General features: G+C 51.6%; 1 protein-coding gene across 5 annotated transcripts in view; it reads left to right on the top strand.

The window, feature by feature from the left end:
• Window positions 1–1,075: 1,075 nt before the first annotated feature.
• NPRL3 (NPR3 like, GATOR1 complex subunit) overlaps window positions 1,076–14,995 on the top strand; it is a 37,730-nt gene continuing 23,810 nt past the window's right edge. For 2 of the 5 annotated variants that reach the window (XM_027613576.2, XM_027613575.2), the window contains exons 1-3: window positions 1,076–1,299; window positions 5,976–6,045; window positions 14,067–14,196. In XM_027613576.2, coding sequence (XP_027469377.1) covers window positions 1,182–1,299; window positions 5,976–6,045; window positions 14,067–14,196 — 318 coding nt within the window. In that variant the 5' untranslated portion in view covers window positions 1,076–1,181. Of the gene's footprint in view, window positions 1,300–1,382; window positions 1,422–5,975; window positions 6,046–10,562; window positions 10,602–14,066; window positions 14,197–14,995 lie in introns of all 5 variants that reach the window. The other 3 variants (XM_027613572.2, XM_027613574.2, XM_027613573.2) reach the window with 3 other exon arrangements.

The raw sequence follows: 14,995 nt of genomic DNA, 5'->3' as shown, positions 1-14,995 counted from the left end.
ATGCGGGGCTCGATCCGAGGACCCCAGGATCATGACCTGAGCCGAAGGCAGACGCTTAAGGACAGCCACCCAGGCGCCCCTATAAGTTTCTTTTTGTTAATATAGTCTGGATACAATTCCCTTATATGATTTGCAAATCTTTTCTCTCATTCTGTGGGTGCTCTTTTTACTTTCTTTGGTGGTGCCCTTTGAAGCATATAAGGTTTTAACTTGGTAAGTCCACTTAATTTTTTTCTTTAGTTGCTTGAGCATTTGGTGTCTTATCTGAGAACCCTTGCCTAGCCCAAGAACCGGAGGGTTTACTCCTACGTTTTCTTGTAAGAGTTTTATGCTGTTAGCTCTTACATTTAGGTCTATGATCCATTCATTGAAGAGTTTTTTTTTTTTTTCCTTTTTTACTTTAGTTCTTTACATGTCTCAAATCGAAACTTCCTGCTCAAGGCAAGGGCTACTCTCCCATTCACGCTGGTGGGTGGGTCCCTTTGCCCCACGCGGCAAGCACACGGCCCGCGCATGCGCTCAACATCCCGCGAAGCCCCACCCCCGCGCGTGCGCACAGGTCGCCTGCGCCTGCGCCGACGGCCCCTGTCCGCGCGCAGCCGCATTCTGCGCTGTTACTTGGCCGTGTCGGGGACGTGTTGGGAGCTTGCCGGGACGTGGGTGGTGTCCGTGGTTTTGGAAGCTCCGGGGGTCCCGTCCGCCTGGCTCCCGGCGCCCCACGTTTCCACTGCCTTGGGCGCGTCCTGGTCAGGGCCCTTCAGCCCCGCCCTGGGCGCGTCGTCGCCCGAGCCTTCCGCCCTCCGGCCCATCCTCCTCAGGTTCTGCCCCTGCCGCCCCCGGCGCGTCCTCCTCAAGCACCCGCGCCCGGTCCCGGCGGGTTCTCCTCGGGGCCCCCGGCCTGCCTCCGCCCCCTCCGCCCCCCTCCGTGTCCCTCCCCGTCCCACCCGGTCCCGGCCGGTCCTCTTCGGGGCCTCCGCCCCCGCCGCCCCCACTCCGTGTCCCTCCCCGTCCCCGTCCCCGTCCCCACCCGGTCCCGGCCCGCCTCCGCCCCGGGCCCCTCCCCGTCCCCGTCCCCGTCCCCACCCGGTCCCGGCCCGCCTCCGCCCCGGGCCCCTCCCCGTCCCCACCCGGTCCGGGCCCGACCTCCTCGGGGCCCCCCGCCCGCCTCCGCCCACGGCAGGATGGGCGACAACACCAGCCCCATCAGCGTGATTCTGGTGAGCTCGGGCAGCAGGGGCAATAAGCTGCTGTTCAGGTACCCCTTCCAGAGAAGCCAGGAGCACCCGGCGTCCCAGACAAGTAAGTGAGCGCGGGCGGAGACCCCCTGCCGTCCCCGCCTCGCACGTTCAAATGCAAGTCCTGGACTTTCTTCTTTTCCCGAGGATGTAGCCGATGCCTGCTCGGTGCAGAATATTTGGAAAGTACGGAAAAGTAAAACCAGAGAAAAATCCCTCGTAATTCAACATGCCCAAGCCACTGTTGCCAACGTTCAGCCATGTCTCCAGCCCTTTAAGAATATATATAAGCATCGTGTGAATGTATTCAGCTTGAAAAAAATGTGACAGTACAGATACAGGTCAAGTGTTCTTCGGACCCCCCCCCCCCCAGTTCTGCTCCTTCGCCATCGCGGGGGTAACCATCTGCCCTTTTGGCACTTGTCTCCCCTGTGCAGCTACGTATAGAATGTATTGTTCTGCAGGCGCTGTCTTTTCCTTGGAGCACTTGCAGTGTATAAAAAGATCCCCCTCACTCACATACCCTTTCCCTGGGGACAGACGCTTAGGTTGCTTGCACTTTTTCACTATCGTGAAGGTGAAGTTCCTCATTTATGTTTTGTTTTAAAATTACTTTTTAAATTTGTTAGCATGGGACACAGTTTTAAAGGTACGAAGGGGTATAGTTGACGGGAACGTCCTTTCCTACCGTTGAACCCCAGCCACTCCTTTCCCCTTGTACGGGCAGGTGCTGTTACCATTTTCCTGTGTGTTTTCCCAGAACCTTCCGTGTAAATACAAGCATGTGCACACATTTTCTTTTCTTTTTAAAATTATGTGCTTTTTAAAAAGTTTTATTTTTAGTGATCACTACACCCCGTGTGGGGCTTGAACCCAGGATCCTGAGGTCAAGCGTCCCGTGCTCTTCCGACTGAGCCAGCCAGGCGCACCCACGTGCTTTATTTTCTAAGCAGAAGTGAACACACGATACACACGGTTCTGCCCTGTTATTTCCATATTCACTTTACATCTTGGATATAGATTTAGAATCACGATCAGAATCGTGGGATGAACATACTGTGATTTATTTATTTAGTCTTGTCTGTTGATGGGCATTTAAGTTGCTTCCAAACTTTGGCTAATACAAACAGTGTGAATGTCTTTTCTGTATACAGTATCATTTTTCACAATATGGGATCAATTTCCCGAAGTGGGATGGTTGGATCTAGGGGATAAGGAACATATTTATTTTTAGTAAATCAGATTTTTCTATCTTTGTTAATGGGACGGGTGAAAAATTGTCTCTGAAAGTGGTTTTCTGGGTTTTTGTTTTGTGTTTTGAGAGAGGGGGAGAGAGATGGCACGTGAGCAGGTGGGCATGCACTGGGGGTGGTGGGAGGGGGGCAGAGGGAGAGAGAACCCCAAGCAGGCTCTGTGTTCAGCGTGGAGCCCAACGCAGGGCTCGATCTCACGACCCTGAGAGCATGATCTGAGCCGAACTCAAGAGTTGGACGCTTAACCAGTTGAGCCCCCCAGGTGTCCTGAAAGTGGTTTTGATGCACATGTGTCTTATGACTGAGAGTGAGCATGTTTTCCTCTCCTCAGAGCCGTTTGGATTTCCTTTAGCATCCAGCTCACTTACAATCGTCACCTAATTTCTTTCTTTTCTTTTTTTCTAAAGATTTTATTTATTTATTTGACACAGAGAGAGACAGCGAGAGAGGGAACACAAGCAGGGGGAGTGGGAGAGGGAGAAGCAGGCCTCCCGCCAAGCGGGGAGCCCGATGCGGGGCTCGATCCCAGGACCCTGAGATCATGACCCGAGCCGAAGGCAGTTGCTTAACCAACTGAGCCACCCAGGCGCCCCAACCTTCGCCTAATTTCATCGTGGGTTGAGTTTTCCCCTATAGATTTGAAGGGGCTCCTTATATATCTAGGGTAAAAATAGGCCTTTGTGACAAAGCCGTATGTTCTTATAGCCAGTTTGCCTCTGTGTAGTTCTTGCTACGTAGAGTTTTGGTTTTTATGGAGTCAAGTTTTTATTCTGTTCTTTTGTGGTTTCTGAGTTTTGTTAAACGTAGGAAGGTCTTCTGCTTTCTAAGATCATGAACAAAAAGAAATAAGAGACTCTTGAGTTTTCCTTTCTCTTATTTATTATCCTTTTTTTTTTTTTAAGACTTTATTTATGGGCGCCTGGGTGGCTCAGTTGGTTGAGCGACTGCCTTTGGCTCAGGTCATGATCCTGGAGTCCCTGGATCGAGTCCCGCATCGGGCTCCCTGCTCGGCAGGGAGTCTGCTTCTCCCTCTGCCCCTCCCCCGCCATGTGCTTTCTCTGTCTCTCATTCTCTCTCTCTCTCTCAAAAATAAATAAATAAATCTTTAAAAAAAAATGAAGACTTTATTTATTTGACAGAGAGATAGCAAGAGCAGGAACACAAGCAGGGGGAGTGGGAGAGGGAGAAGCAGGCTCCCCGCGGAGCAGGGAGCCCGATGTGGGGCTCCATCCCAGGACCCTGGGATCATGACCCGGGCGGAAGGCCGACGCTTAACGACTGAGCCACCCAGGCACCCCTATTATCTTGTTTTTTTAAATGTGTTTATCTTGGTGTAAGGTGGAGGCTCCTGCTAGGAGTTGGTGTCTTCTTCACACTTGCAAGAGTTGTTTGTGCATGTCCAGGAGCACTGTGAGCAGGTGCTGTGCTGAGTGAGGAAGGGTATGGGGGCCCGGGGCCCCATGGCTGCAGATTGGTTGGTTCAGGAGCCACCATAATTTCCTTTTCCTGATTGATTCTTCTTTATCACACATTAATTCCATGTTTATTTGAGTTTATTTTGACCTTTCTTATTTCTCCCAGTGATATGGGTTCCGCACCAGTGAATTATTGTAACTTTACACTGTGTTATACTTTCGATAGGATTAGTCACTGACCATTACTTCTCTTTTTCAGCATTACCCAGGCTGTTTGTGCTTACTGTTCCCTTGGAACATTATTAGTACTGAATGTATTGGGCCCTACTCCCAAACTGTCCTTGTGAGGGTCATGTTAAAATGGATGGGTTAACTGGGAACCAGTGGCATCTTTGTGTTCATCCCCCTACTCAAGGGCATAGCATGTCTTCTTTTTGTTTGTGTCTCCCTTGCTAGCATTTCTGATTTTCCTCATGGACCTCTTGCCTGTGATGAACTTCTTAAGTTCATCCCAGGGTCTTTATTACTCTGGTAAGGTATGTGAAGGATCCTGGCATACGGACATTTAAAAATTCTTTCTTTTGCGTATGCTTTTTCTGACCTAGTTGTCATCATATACTGAGAGGGTCTGTGTGTGTGCATGTGTGTAATCCTTTTTAAAAAAAACTAAACTAAATACAGTAGCAAAAACATTTGCTGTTATCGTAACTTCTTGGAAAATATAACTTTTTAAAAAAATATTTATTTATTTGATGGGGCTCCTGGGTGGCTCAGTTGGTTAAGTGTCTGCCTTCGGCTCAGTCATGATCCCCGGGTCCTGGGATCAAGGCCCGGGGCTGTGGGGCTCCCTGCTCAGTGGAGAGTCTGCTTCTCCCTCTCCCTCTGCTTCTCCCCCTGCTTGTATGCTTTCTCTCGCTCACTCTTTCTCTCAAATAAGTAAATAAAATCTTTAAAAAAATTATTTGGTAGCGGGGCACCTGGGTGGCTCAGTTGGTTAAGCGACTGCCTTTGGCTCAGGTCATGATCCCCGAGTCCTGGGATCGAGTCCCGCGTCGGGCTCCCGGCTCAGTGGGGAGCCTGCTTCTCCCTTTGGCCCTCTCCCCTCTCATGCTGTTTCTCTCTCTCTCCCTCCCTCCCTCTCTCTCTCTCAAATAAATAAATAAATAAAATCTTTTAAAAAAATTATTTGGTAGAGCGTGTGAGCACAGGAAGGGAGGGAGGGGCAGAGGGAGAGAATCTTCAAGCGGACTCCCTGCTGAGCATGGAGCAATCTCAGGACAGTGAGATCATGAGCTGAGCTGAAACCAGGAGTTGGTCACTTCACTGACTGAACGATCCAGTCACTCTGGAAACCATAACTTTTTTGAAAAAATTTTTGTTATGGTAAAAAATATGTAACATAAAATTGGCCATTTTAACCATTTTTAAGTTTACAATTCAGTAACATTAGTTACATTCACCATAATTAAGTCGCTGTTATGCAGCTATCATCACTGTGTAGTTCCAGAACTTTTCATCACCCCAAACTGAAATTCGTAACCATTAGGCAATAACCCTGTTTCCTCTGTTCTCAGCCTCTGGTAACCTCTAATCTATTTTCTGTCTCTGTGAGTTTGCCCACTGCAGATATTCCATATAGGTGTGGTATTTGTCCTTTTGTGTCTGGTTTCCTTCACCTAGCATAATGTTTTCAAGTTCTCCATGTTCTAACATGTATCAGAACTCCGTTCCTTTTTATGGCCACTGTGTATATATACCACATTTTAGAATCCATCACTTTTTTTTTTTTTAAAGATTTTATTTATTATTTGACAGAGAAAGACACAGCGAGAGAGGGAACACAAGCAGGGGGGAGTGGGAGAGGGAGAAGCAGGCTTCCCGCCGAGCAGGGAGCCCGATACGGGGCTCGATCCCAGGACCCTGGGATCATGACCCGAGCCGAAGGCAGACGCTTAACTGACTAAGCCACCCAGGCGCCCCTAGAATCCATCACTTTTAATGCATCCACCATCCCCCGGTAGGTGGACGGATCCTGATTTCTCAGCCACTCTCCCCTTTTTGCCCTCACTCAGATAAGCCTCGTAGCAGATACGCCGTCAACAGCACTGGAGACCATGCAGACGACCAGGATGGTGATTCCAGGTAAGGGCTTTGCAGTCACGCTGCGATGGGGCTAGTCCTGCCCCCAGGCCTGTTGACCCACAGGTTTTCTCCCGTGAGAAACCTGGTGTCCTTTTTTTTTCCATTTGGTGGGTGTTTCAGGTTGTGCAGAGTTGGTAATTGTGCTGCCAATGCCTGACTTGCTGTGGTCACAGGTTCCAGCTGTGGAACCTGGTTGGTTGGTAAAACAGACTGGAGGATGGACGAGGCCAGAGCGAACGTTTGTCTTCTGTGAGAGGAACAGAGGGGAGAGCAGACTCCGGTGCTGTCCTCAGACCTGACTCCTCAGGCATGTGCCCAGAGGTCACACGGAGGGGCTTGGGTGCAGCGCAGCCTGTTCAGGTGGTGCTGTGGGCTGAGAGCCAGGGCTGATGTGACCCTTGCTCTTTTAGGGCATAGATGAAGGGCTGGTCTTGTTCCTTCCTGTGTGTGCTCCCTCTGCCTTTTCTGGGATGTGCTATCAGGGTGGCAAACATCACACATGACTACTTCTGCCTTATGTTTGTTTTAAAGCTTAGTTAATGGTAACGCAGGCCCAGCTGAAGGAGGAAGGGTTGTAAACTGCCTGTCCTGGGTGCCTCTAAACACAGCTGGGGCATGAGTGAGGGAAAGGACTCGGCCTCCACCGTCCTGTGGCTGCAGAGCCGAGGCCCCCACCTGGGCCTTTGCCATGGAGTGAACTTTGCATGCAGTGCCATGGAGTACAGCCTCCCTCAGTTCTCTTGACAAGGCACCACACTTGCCATGGTATTATGCAGTTCCATGAGTGTGGTTTTTGTCCTTTCTTGTGAGGGTATCGGAGCCTCTGGCATGACCAGTGACTGTCTCTGAGGGCAGCCAGCTTTGAAGGAGAGACCAGCAGGGGGGCGGGGTAGGGGGTGTGGGGGACTGTTGGACGTCCATGGGTTGTTCTGCTTGATGTAGAGGCTGTGGTCACCTTGTCCTCTGAGGTCGGCCACTTGGAGCAAACTCTTGTTTGTTCCAGGTGCATAGAAAGCTTTTTGCCCCATGCATTTTGTCCTCCACCTGCGGCATAGGTTCCTTTAGAGCAGGGCTGGCCCCCTGCCTGCCGATCTCCAGGCTTCACAGATGGGAGGCTCAGGCTGCTGCAAATGCAGAAAGTGCTCTTGGAACAGTCTATTTGGGTTTCCTAGGAGGCTGGCAGCGCCTGACTCCTGCAGTTAACTCCCAGAGGCTTATAATAAAAGACTAAGAGAATGTTTTTAGGGAGTTATTTCAATATTGAGCGTAAAGAAGAGGAAAAACCATGGGAAGGGAGCAAGACGTTATGGGTCTATCAGGGTATCACAGATATGCTGTTCACTAAGAAGAGCTGGTTCTCCGTACTCTCTCTTTCATTAAATTTGAGAATTACTTCCTTTGGTAATTGTGGCACATTATAGCATCTGACGATCCCACTCCCCACCTGCCCCCGTGTCAGAGATACAGGTTAATACCTCTGAGCGCCCAGCTTTATTTCATCACATTGGCCTGCCAAGCCTCTGGCGCCTGGGGGAGCCGTGCCATGGCTCAGACATCTTCCTGGAGTAGTACAGGGTTGTCCTCAATGGTCCTCTCAAAGGTGCTTTTCTTTGGGAACCAGCAGAATGTTCCTCCTGCTCGACTTGCCAGACTGAAGCCATGTTAACAGGCCACTTGTGCAACTACTGAGTATGGTGGTAGATGGCGCTGCCCTAGAGAAGTGAGGACGCAGGGCTGTGCTGCCCAGTATTAAAGTCACCATTTAAATAGAAATGAACTTAGATGAAATTCAGTTCCTCCTTGCACCAGCCGCATTTCAGGTGCTCGGGCCACAGGTGACTGGTGGCTGCTGCACTGAACGGCTCAGATTTGCTGTAGGAGGTTCTGTTGGACAACACTGTCTTAGAGCATGTGCTGCTTCTAAAGGTGAATCAAGATGTTGTGCTTCAGGGTGTAAGAATTAATTGGCAGGGTTTTTTTAACCTTTTTATTAAAAAAAAAAGCTTCTTATAGAATTCAGTAGGAAGGGAAGAAAATGGATATTGTCCTTTGTCTTTAAGGCTTGAAATTCAAATGTAGAAAAGTTGTAGTGCTCCTGTTGGATGAGCACTGGGGACCAGAGAGCTCATGCTCTTTTTTTTTTTTTTAAGATTTTATTTATTTATTTAAGAGAGAGCACAGGCAGGGGGAGTGGCAGAGGGAGAGGGAGAAGCAGACGCCCCACTGAGCAGGGAGCCCGAGGCAGGGCTCGATCCCAGGACCCTGGGTCATGACCTGAGCCGAAGGCAGACGCTTCACGGACTGAGCCACCCAGGCGCCCCTGGGGAGGTCATGCTTAATAGCATTATGCATCTGCCACACCGGCAGGGAAAAGCCGTCAGGAGAGGTCCTGGAGAAAGCCTGGTATCAGTCACAAATGCTGTCGCTGGCACCATCCCTCCCAACATGGAGTGTTCTGGGCACGATCTCAGAGGACAAGATGGTAGCTTGAAGAAGAGTCAACTTCATTTCAAAACACTCAGAAATCATTTTACTCTAGATACCATCCAGAAGAGCTCAGAAGTGTGAAAGATTTCTGTCCACACCTTTATTAAATTCTCTGCATTGTTACATTCCCGGTGGGGCAGTGGAATCAGGTGGCACTCCTGCCTTCCTCAGGCTTGACCACCTTTCTTTAAGCAGTGGATCCAGCTTTGGGGCACATTCACATCCTCAGCCAGATGGGAACCTTGGCTAGGCGTGCCAGGGTGCAAACTGGCACACACCTAGTCCTCTTCCCCAGGTGCACGGGGCTCCACCAGGCCTCTCTTGACAGCATTGCTTCTGCTAGCGTGCTTGTGGCCATGGGTTAGTAAGGTGGCTCCATCGGTGAAGCATCTGCCTTCGGCTCAGGTCATGATCCCAGGGTCCTGGGATCGAACCCCACGCCGGGCTCCCTGCTCAGTGGGAAGCCTGCTTCTCCCTCTCCCTCTGCTGCTTCCCTTGCTTGTGCTCTCTCTGTCTCTCTCTCTCTGTCAAATAAATAAATAGTCAAGGAAGGAAGGAAAGGGGAAGGAAGGAAGGAGCCCCTATTTCCTAGAGCTGGGGTCAGTGCCCAGAAGGTGGATAAGCAGTGCTGTCCCCAAGCTTGGGCATCCCCCACCCCTTTCCTGGCCCAGCCAGTAAGTACACTGGTGCGTCCACTCTGGCACATGCAGGCTGACAGTGTGCTGGGACAAGTACAGGGTTGGGTTTTGGGTGTGACTCTCATTTTGCACCTACGGTGTATAGTCTTGGGCACGTTCCTCGTACCATGAGCCTCAGTTTGGGTGTCTTAAGATACCTGAGGGTGGCAGGGCACCTCTGTCTCCCTTCCCAGGTCTGGGTATCATGGGAACATCTGTGTCTTGGTGAGAGTGCTTGCTGGGGGCTCTGCCTCCCGCACAGGGGCAGACACAAGTTCATGACACATGCCAGGGGCGTTTGACGTGTCACCTCCACAGCCTGGTATGGAAAAGAGCACTGCTGATACTTGGAAGCCCCACATGCTTCTTCCCTTTGGAAAGTAGAGGGGTTTCGTTGTGACCTGTTTGGTTGTAGGAGATAAAAGTTGTAGGAGTTGCACTTGAGCTTCTAGGGATTCTGACTTTCTGGGTGATCTTGGGAAAGTCCACAGAACACCTTCCCCCTTTCATACTATGGACACTGATGAGCTGACGTTCGGGAGCCGTTGAAAAAGGGGCTCTTGGCTGTGTGCTTCTGTGCCGTGGGTATGTGGTACGTATTTCTCGGTGAGAGCTGTGGGGAGCAGCAGGGCAGCCCGGTAGTCATGGCACGGGGTCGTGGTAGGCTCTCGTCCCTCCAGTGCTGTCCCCACTCTGGGGTCTGGGCTGCTCTCTGTTTCCTGGAGTCCGGGGATCATCCTAGAACACTCTGCAGAGAAGCTTGACTCTTCTAAACGTCCTCCCTACAGAACTCAAGTTGCACAGTGCACGGGTGTGGAGTTGCATGTGCAGAGGTGCCACCGCCTCCTTGCTGCCAGAGGGCCCATGGTCCTGTGCTGAGCAAAGGCTCGGCGAGTTTGGGTGTGTAGGCAGTCACAGTACCTCAAGGGTTGAAGCTCAGATATCCAGTGGCATTCTACAGTTCTCGTAAGGGATCTCGCGGAGACGGTTTGGTCAGAAAGACTAAAATGCTTGTGTGTGGGTGTCCAGCTAATATGTGTGGTGCTGGGCTGTGACCCAGGTCTTCCAGCCTTGCTCTTGCTTCTGAAAATTGGCTCTCAGCTGTGCCCAGGCTCTGTTTACATGTGGGAATTTAAGCTTTCGTGAGAAAACTCTGGTAAGTCTTCAACTTGGCAAGTGTCTGTATCTTCTTTCTTGTCCGGTAAGTTGCTTAGCCTTGCCTTCAGCAGTTAATGCTTATGGTAGTACTTCTGCTAGACTTTAATACTATTTTAATAAAACAGCCTTGTAACTATTCGTGATTTTTAAAATCAGTGTGTTTGTTTGGTCTTGATGGTCCTGTTCCCATTCCAGCGAGCCATGTCCTCCAACCGATGAGCGATTGGTTGCAGGGTAAGACCAACACTTCTCCACCACCTTTCTGTCTTGATTCCTGCTGCCTTCTCTTGTAATTGTGCTTAACTCCTGATTGCCCTCAGTGTTGAAGAATGACTAACGAGGCACACAGGCTCTGGCTCGGTCCTCACTGCCCAATCCCCCCACGAGTGCCCCGGCTTCCCACGGCCCCTGCCCTTTCTCCACCTGGGGTTACTCAGCTGTTCCACATTACCTGGGAGGCCAAGGCGAGGTTGGCTGATGCCAGGGAGACTGCTGGAACCAGGTGTGCACACAGACCGCCCCTCCTCCAGACAGGCACTGGTGGCCTCAAGAAGGTGGTAGGCAAGCAAGAACAGGGCTCCCTGTCTCCCTAGCCAGCTTCCCCTAGAGAGACCCTTGATCGTTGCTTCTTGCCTTCATTTCTCAGAGGAATTATAGGAGGCCTCTCCCAAGGGCCAGGTGTTAAATGTGAGGCTTGGACTGAGATGCTATTGTGTGTGCCCATGAGAGGCAAAAATGTTCCCATGGAGATTATATGGCATTTCTCCAGAAGGGTGTGGATAGTGTGGTACCCCTTGTGCCCCTGATGGGGCAACCCCCCCGGGTGTTGGAGGTGCATGGAGCGTCTGTGAGCCCTCCCCGCCCAAAAAAACAGGAGGGAGCAGAGTGGAGTTCCCTTCCATTGCTGTCTCTCCCTCCTTTTTTTTTTTTCCTGGCCAAGCCGTAGAAAAAGCCCGTTCCTGAATATCCCAGCAGGAATGGAAAGGCTTGCCTGTTTTTCAGCTGGGCTGGTTCATCTCAAATGCTTTTATTTATTTATTTTTTTTAATTTGAAAGTTATTCCAGGATTATCAGTTTTTAGAACAGCTATTTTATTATGTTGCAACGTATTCACCAGGCCTTTCATCTTCAAAACAAGGGAAAAGGATTTTTGTAAATTTTGGAGACAGATATCGTCCCTCGTTTTTGTTTTACTTTGCTGTTTATATCACTTATGTCCCCTTCCCCCAAATCTCGTGATAGAACTCTGTGACTTTGTGTGTGTGATGTCAGCAGACACAGTACTCAAGTATTTTTCTTACCATAAGTGTGTAATATCAGGCCACAGTGAGTGGGTTTCTGTGTGGGTCAGACTGCTCATAGAGCAGAGCAGCTGAACACCACCCCGCGGGCCATCCCAGAGAGGCCTCCCTGATGGTCACCTAGGGCAGTGTGGCTTTTCACGTCAGCAGTACATGGCTCTCAGGCTGGCCCCCTCTGCTCTGTGCTTTCTGGACCCAGAGGGGGAAGTGTTTTTTATTTGGCTCTTGGAAGGGTACCTCTTGGATCTGGATATTTATAAACGTGAACTGGGCCACTACTGTTGTCCTCTGAATCTCAGGGCTCATCTCATAGCCAAACTTAGGTTCCTGGACTGGTGGCTAAAGGCCATGGCTGAGGCCCGTCTGTGGCTCTTCATGGTGGAGCAGAGGTTTTTAGTGGAGATTTTTGATATCACAAGAAAAAGTGAACCTCTGGAATGGTAGGAAGTTGTTTTTCTCTCCGTCACCTCTGTATCCTTTTATCACTGGGTGACAGAGTGGAGAGGTCGTGTTTGTTGAGATAGGGTATGGAATGTTGGCACTGGATCAGTTACTAGAGCAAAAGTGTTTAGTAGGGTTTTTATCATCCTGAGCCCTCCCTCACCATCACTGTATCCCTCAGATGGGAGTTACAGGGCAGGGTGAGCCATTTAGAGTTTTTGAAGAAAGCATGTAAAGCCTCCTGTCTGAGACTCTGCAATCTTCCATCTCTGGTTTATTCACTCGAGAGAGCAGTATTCCTGGGAAGGAGTGACCCACATTGGGCAGCCAAGGGCTTGGGCTGTGGGTACCGAGTTTCCCAAAGCGTCTCTGACAACATTGGTATCCGAAGGTCCAGCTGCATTCCAGTCTGTACAGGACGCAAGGCAGCCTGTTTTGACCCAGACCCCTGCATCTGGTTTGTTTGGGGACCACAGAGTGACCAAGGACAGCGAGAGGACCATGTTGGCCCTAGGGGACGGCTGGAAGCCAGCATGACCAGCCCCCCTTGGCAGTACTAGGCTCCCCGGCTATCTAGGGGAGAGGCTTGGGAAGAGTCCCATAGCTGCCTGTCGCGCTTTTGTCCGTGTGCTGGTTGACTACAGTGAGGTTCTTGCTCCAGGCTGGTTCTCAGTTACCTCTCTTACATTAGACATTGAGCCCTGCCAAGTGTATAAGGGGCCCAGAGCTACGACCCCCTCCTAGATCACTTAATGTCCAAGTCATCTGCTATTTCAGAGTTGAACTGAAGCCGCAGTCTGCAGCAGGACCTTCCCTTTTGGAGCGTTAGGGTGTTCATTGCCACCCTCCCCCATAGCCAGCTCCTTTAGAAGAGAAACATCTGGTGTGGTCCCTGATTCACCGGAGCTCCTCAGCGAAGGCCCAGGATGCACCCTCAAGTGTCTGTCCTCATTGGCCTCTTCGGGCAGAGCGTGGCCTTGAAGGAGCTGGAGCCACCTTCCCTCACACAGTGTGCCCTTCGACCTGGCTGTTAGAGATGCTTTCCCAGGCGGAGAAGTGAGCACAGGACTTGGCTCCCCCTGGCTCCTGATCAGACAGGGCACATCAGTGTCTCTAGAGTGGAGGCCCCTGGGGCCTGGGCCTCGAGATAAGAGTCCACGCTGCACCCCCGGCACTCTCCTCCCTGTGGTGACTCTCGCTTATCTGGATCCCCTTGGGCAGGAAGGAGCAAGGTTGCCAGCGGGGAGACGTAAGTGCGCAGCTGCGTCTTGAACGGGGGCGAGCCCTGCAGTTGTACAGAGATCGTAGCCGGCCCGCTGCCCCACCACAGCCGCGCCTGCTTTTCCGCGGCGCCCAGTCCTCTGCGTCCCCACCTTCGTATCATGTCTCTGGTTCTGCACATCTGGCACATCTTAAAGGTTTCTTCCCCAGTAAGAACTAGAGGGTTGAAATGTTGAGCATAAGGGAACGACCGGGCAGCCGTGCCGTGAGGAAGGTGACGAGCACACTGCAGTTAGTATTGTCCTTTACTCACCTGGGGGTGGAGGGGTGCAGCCTGGCAAACCCGGGCCGGTTGGGAGACCCCTCCCCACACCTGTGCGCCTTAACGAGTGGCCCTCAGGACGGTGCCGGCCCCAGCTGTTGTCCCCCCTTTGAAAGCAAACTGCAATTTGTTCTCGCTCCTGAATTTCATAGAGCATGCCAAGAAATGACAGCATGTGCCTTCAGTCTGTGCTTCTCATGCCTTTTACCTTGTAATTCTGGTGATTTTATGTCCCCAGTCTTGGGGATCGCTTCAGAAGGGCAATTGATAGAAGCTTCCAGGTCCGCAGTGGGGGTAGAGCACTCCACGCACGGAGCTGCCATGTCCTGAGACCTTTCCCCTCTGAGGGCAGGTGGGCATGGTACTGTGGCACTTTGTTTACTTACTTCCACTCTGCCCTTTTTTAATTTTAAGGTTTTCGGATGTCATTCTGGCAACAATTTTGGCAACCAAGTCTGAAATGTGTGGCCAAAAATTTGAACTGAAGATTGATAACGTGCGGTTTGTTGGGCATCCAACACTGCTGCAGCATGCTCTGGGGCAGGTATGGCCCTCCCTGGGCAGGTATGGCCCTCCCTGGGCAGGTATGGCCCTCCCTGGGCAGGTGAGGTTCTCCCCGGGACAGGTGGGGCTCTCCCCGGGACAGGTGAGGTTCTCCCCGGGGCAGTTGAGGTTCTCCCCGGGACAGGTTGGGTTCTCCCCGAGACAGGTGGGGTTCTCCCCGGGACAGGTGGGGTTCTCCCTGGGACAGGTGGGGTTCTCCCGGGGCAGGTGGGGCTCTCCCTGGGGCTGGTGGGGTTCTCCCCGGGACAGGTGGGGCTCTCCCTGGGACAGGTGAGGTTCTCCCGGGGCAGGTGGGGCTCTCCCTGGGACAGGTGAGGTTCTCCCGGGGCAGGTACGGCCCTCCCTGGGAAGGCATGGCCCGTCCTGGCTCTGGGGTCCTCGGGGAGCCATGGCTCACACTGGCTCTGGGGAAGGCAGCCATCGTATCGTGCCATATATCTGACCCTGTGTGTGTGTCCGTGCGTACAGTCAGCCGCATGTCCCCATGGGCCTCCCGTGGGTTCGGTCCCTGCCCCTGGCTTTTGCTCTTTGCGTCCTGGGTCTCTCCTGACTGCCACCTTCCCCTTTATATCTAGGACATCTGTTTCTAAAGCGGTGCAAGTATTTTTTCTTTTTTTTTTTTTTTTTAATATTTTATTTATTTATTTATTTGAGAGAGAGAATGAGATAGAGAGAGCACATGAGAGGGGGGAGGGTCAGAGGAAGAAGCAGACTCCCTGCCGAGCAGGGAGCCCGATGCGGGACTCGATCCCGGGACTCCAGGATCATGACCTGAGCTG

This window comes from Zalophus californianus, chromosome 10 (genome assembly GCF_009762305.2).
Source record: "Zalophus californianus isolate mZalCal1 chromosome 10, mZalCal1.pri.v2, whole genome shotgun sequence".
Taxonomy (NCBI): domain Eukaryota; kingdom Metazoa; phylum Chordata; class Mammalia; order Carnivora; family Otariidae; genus Zalophus; species Zalophus californianus.
This window is presented reverse-complemented; position numbering and strand designations above follow the sequence as displayed.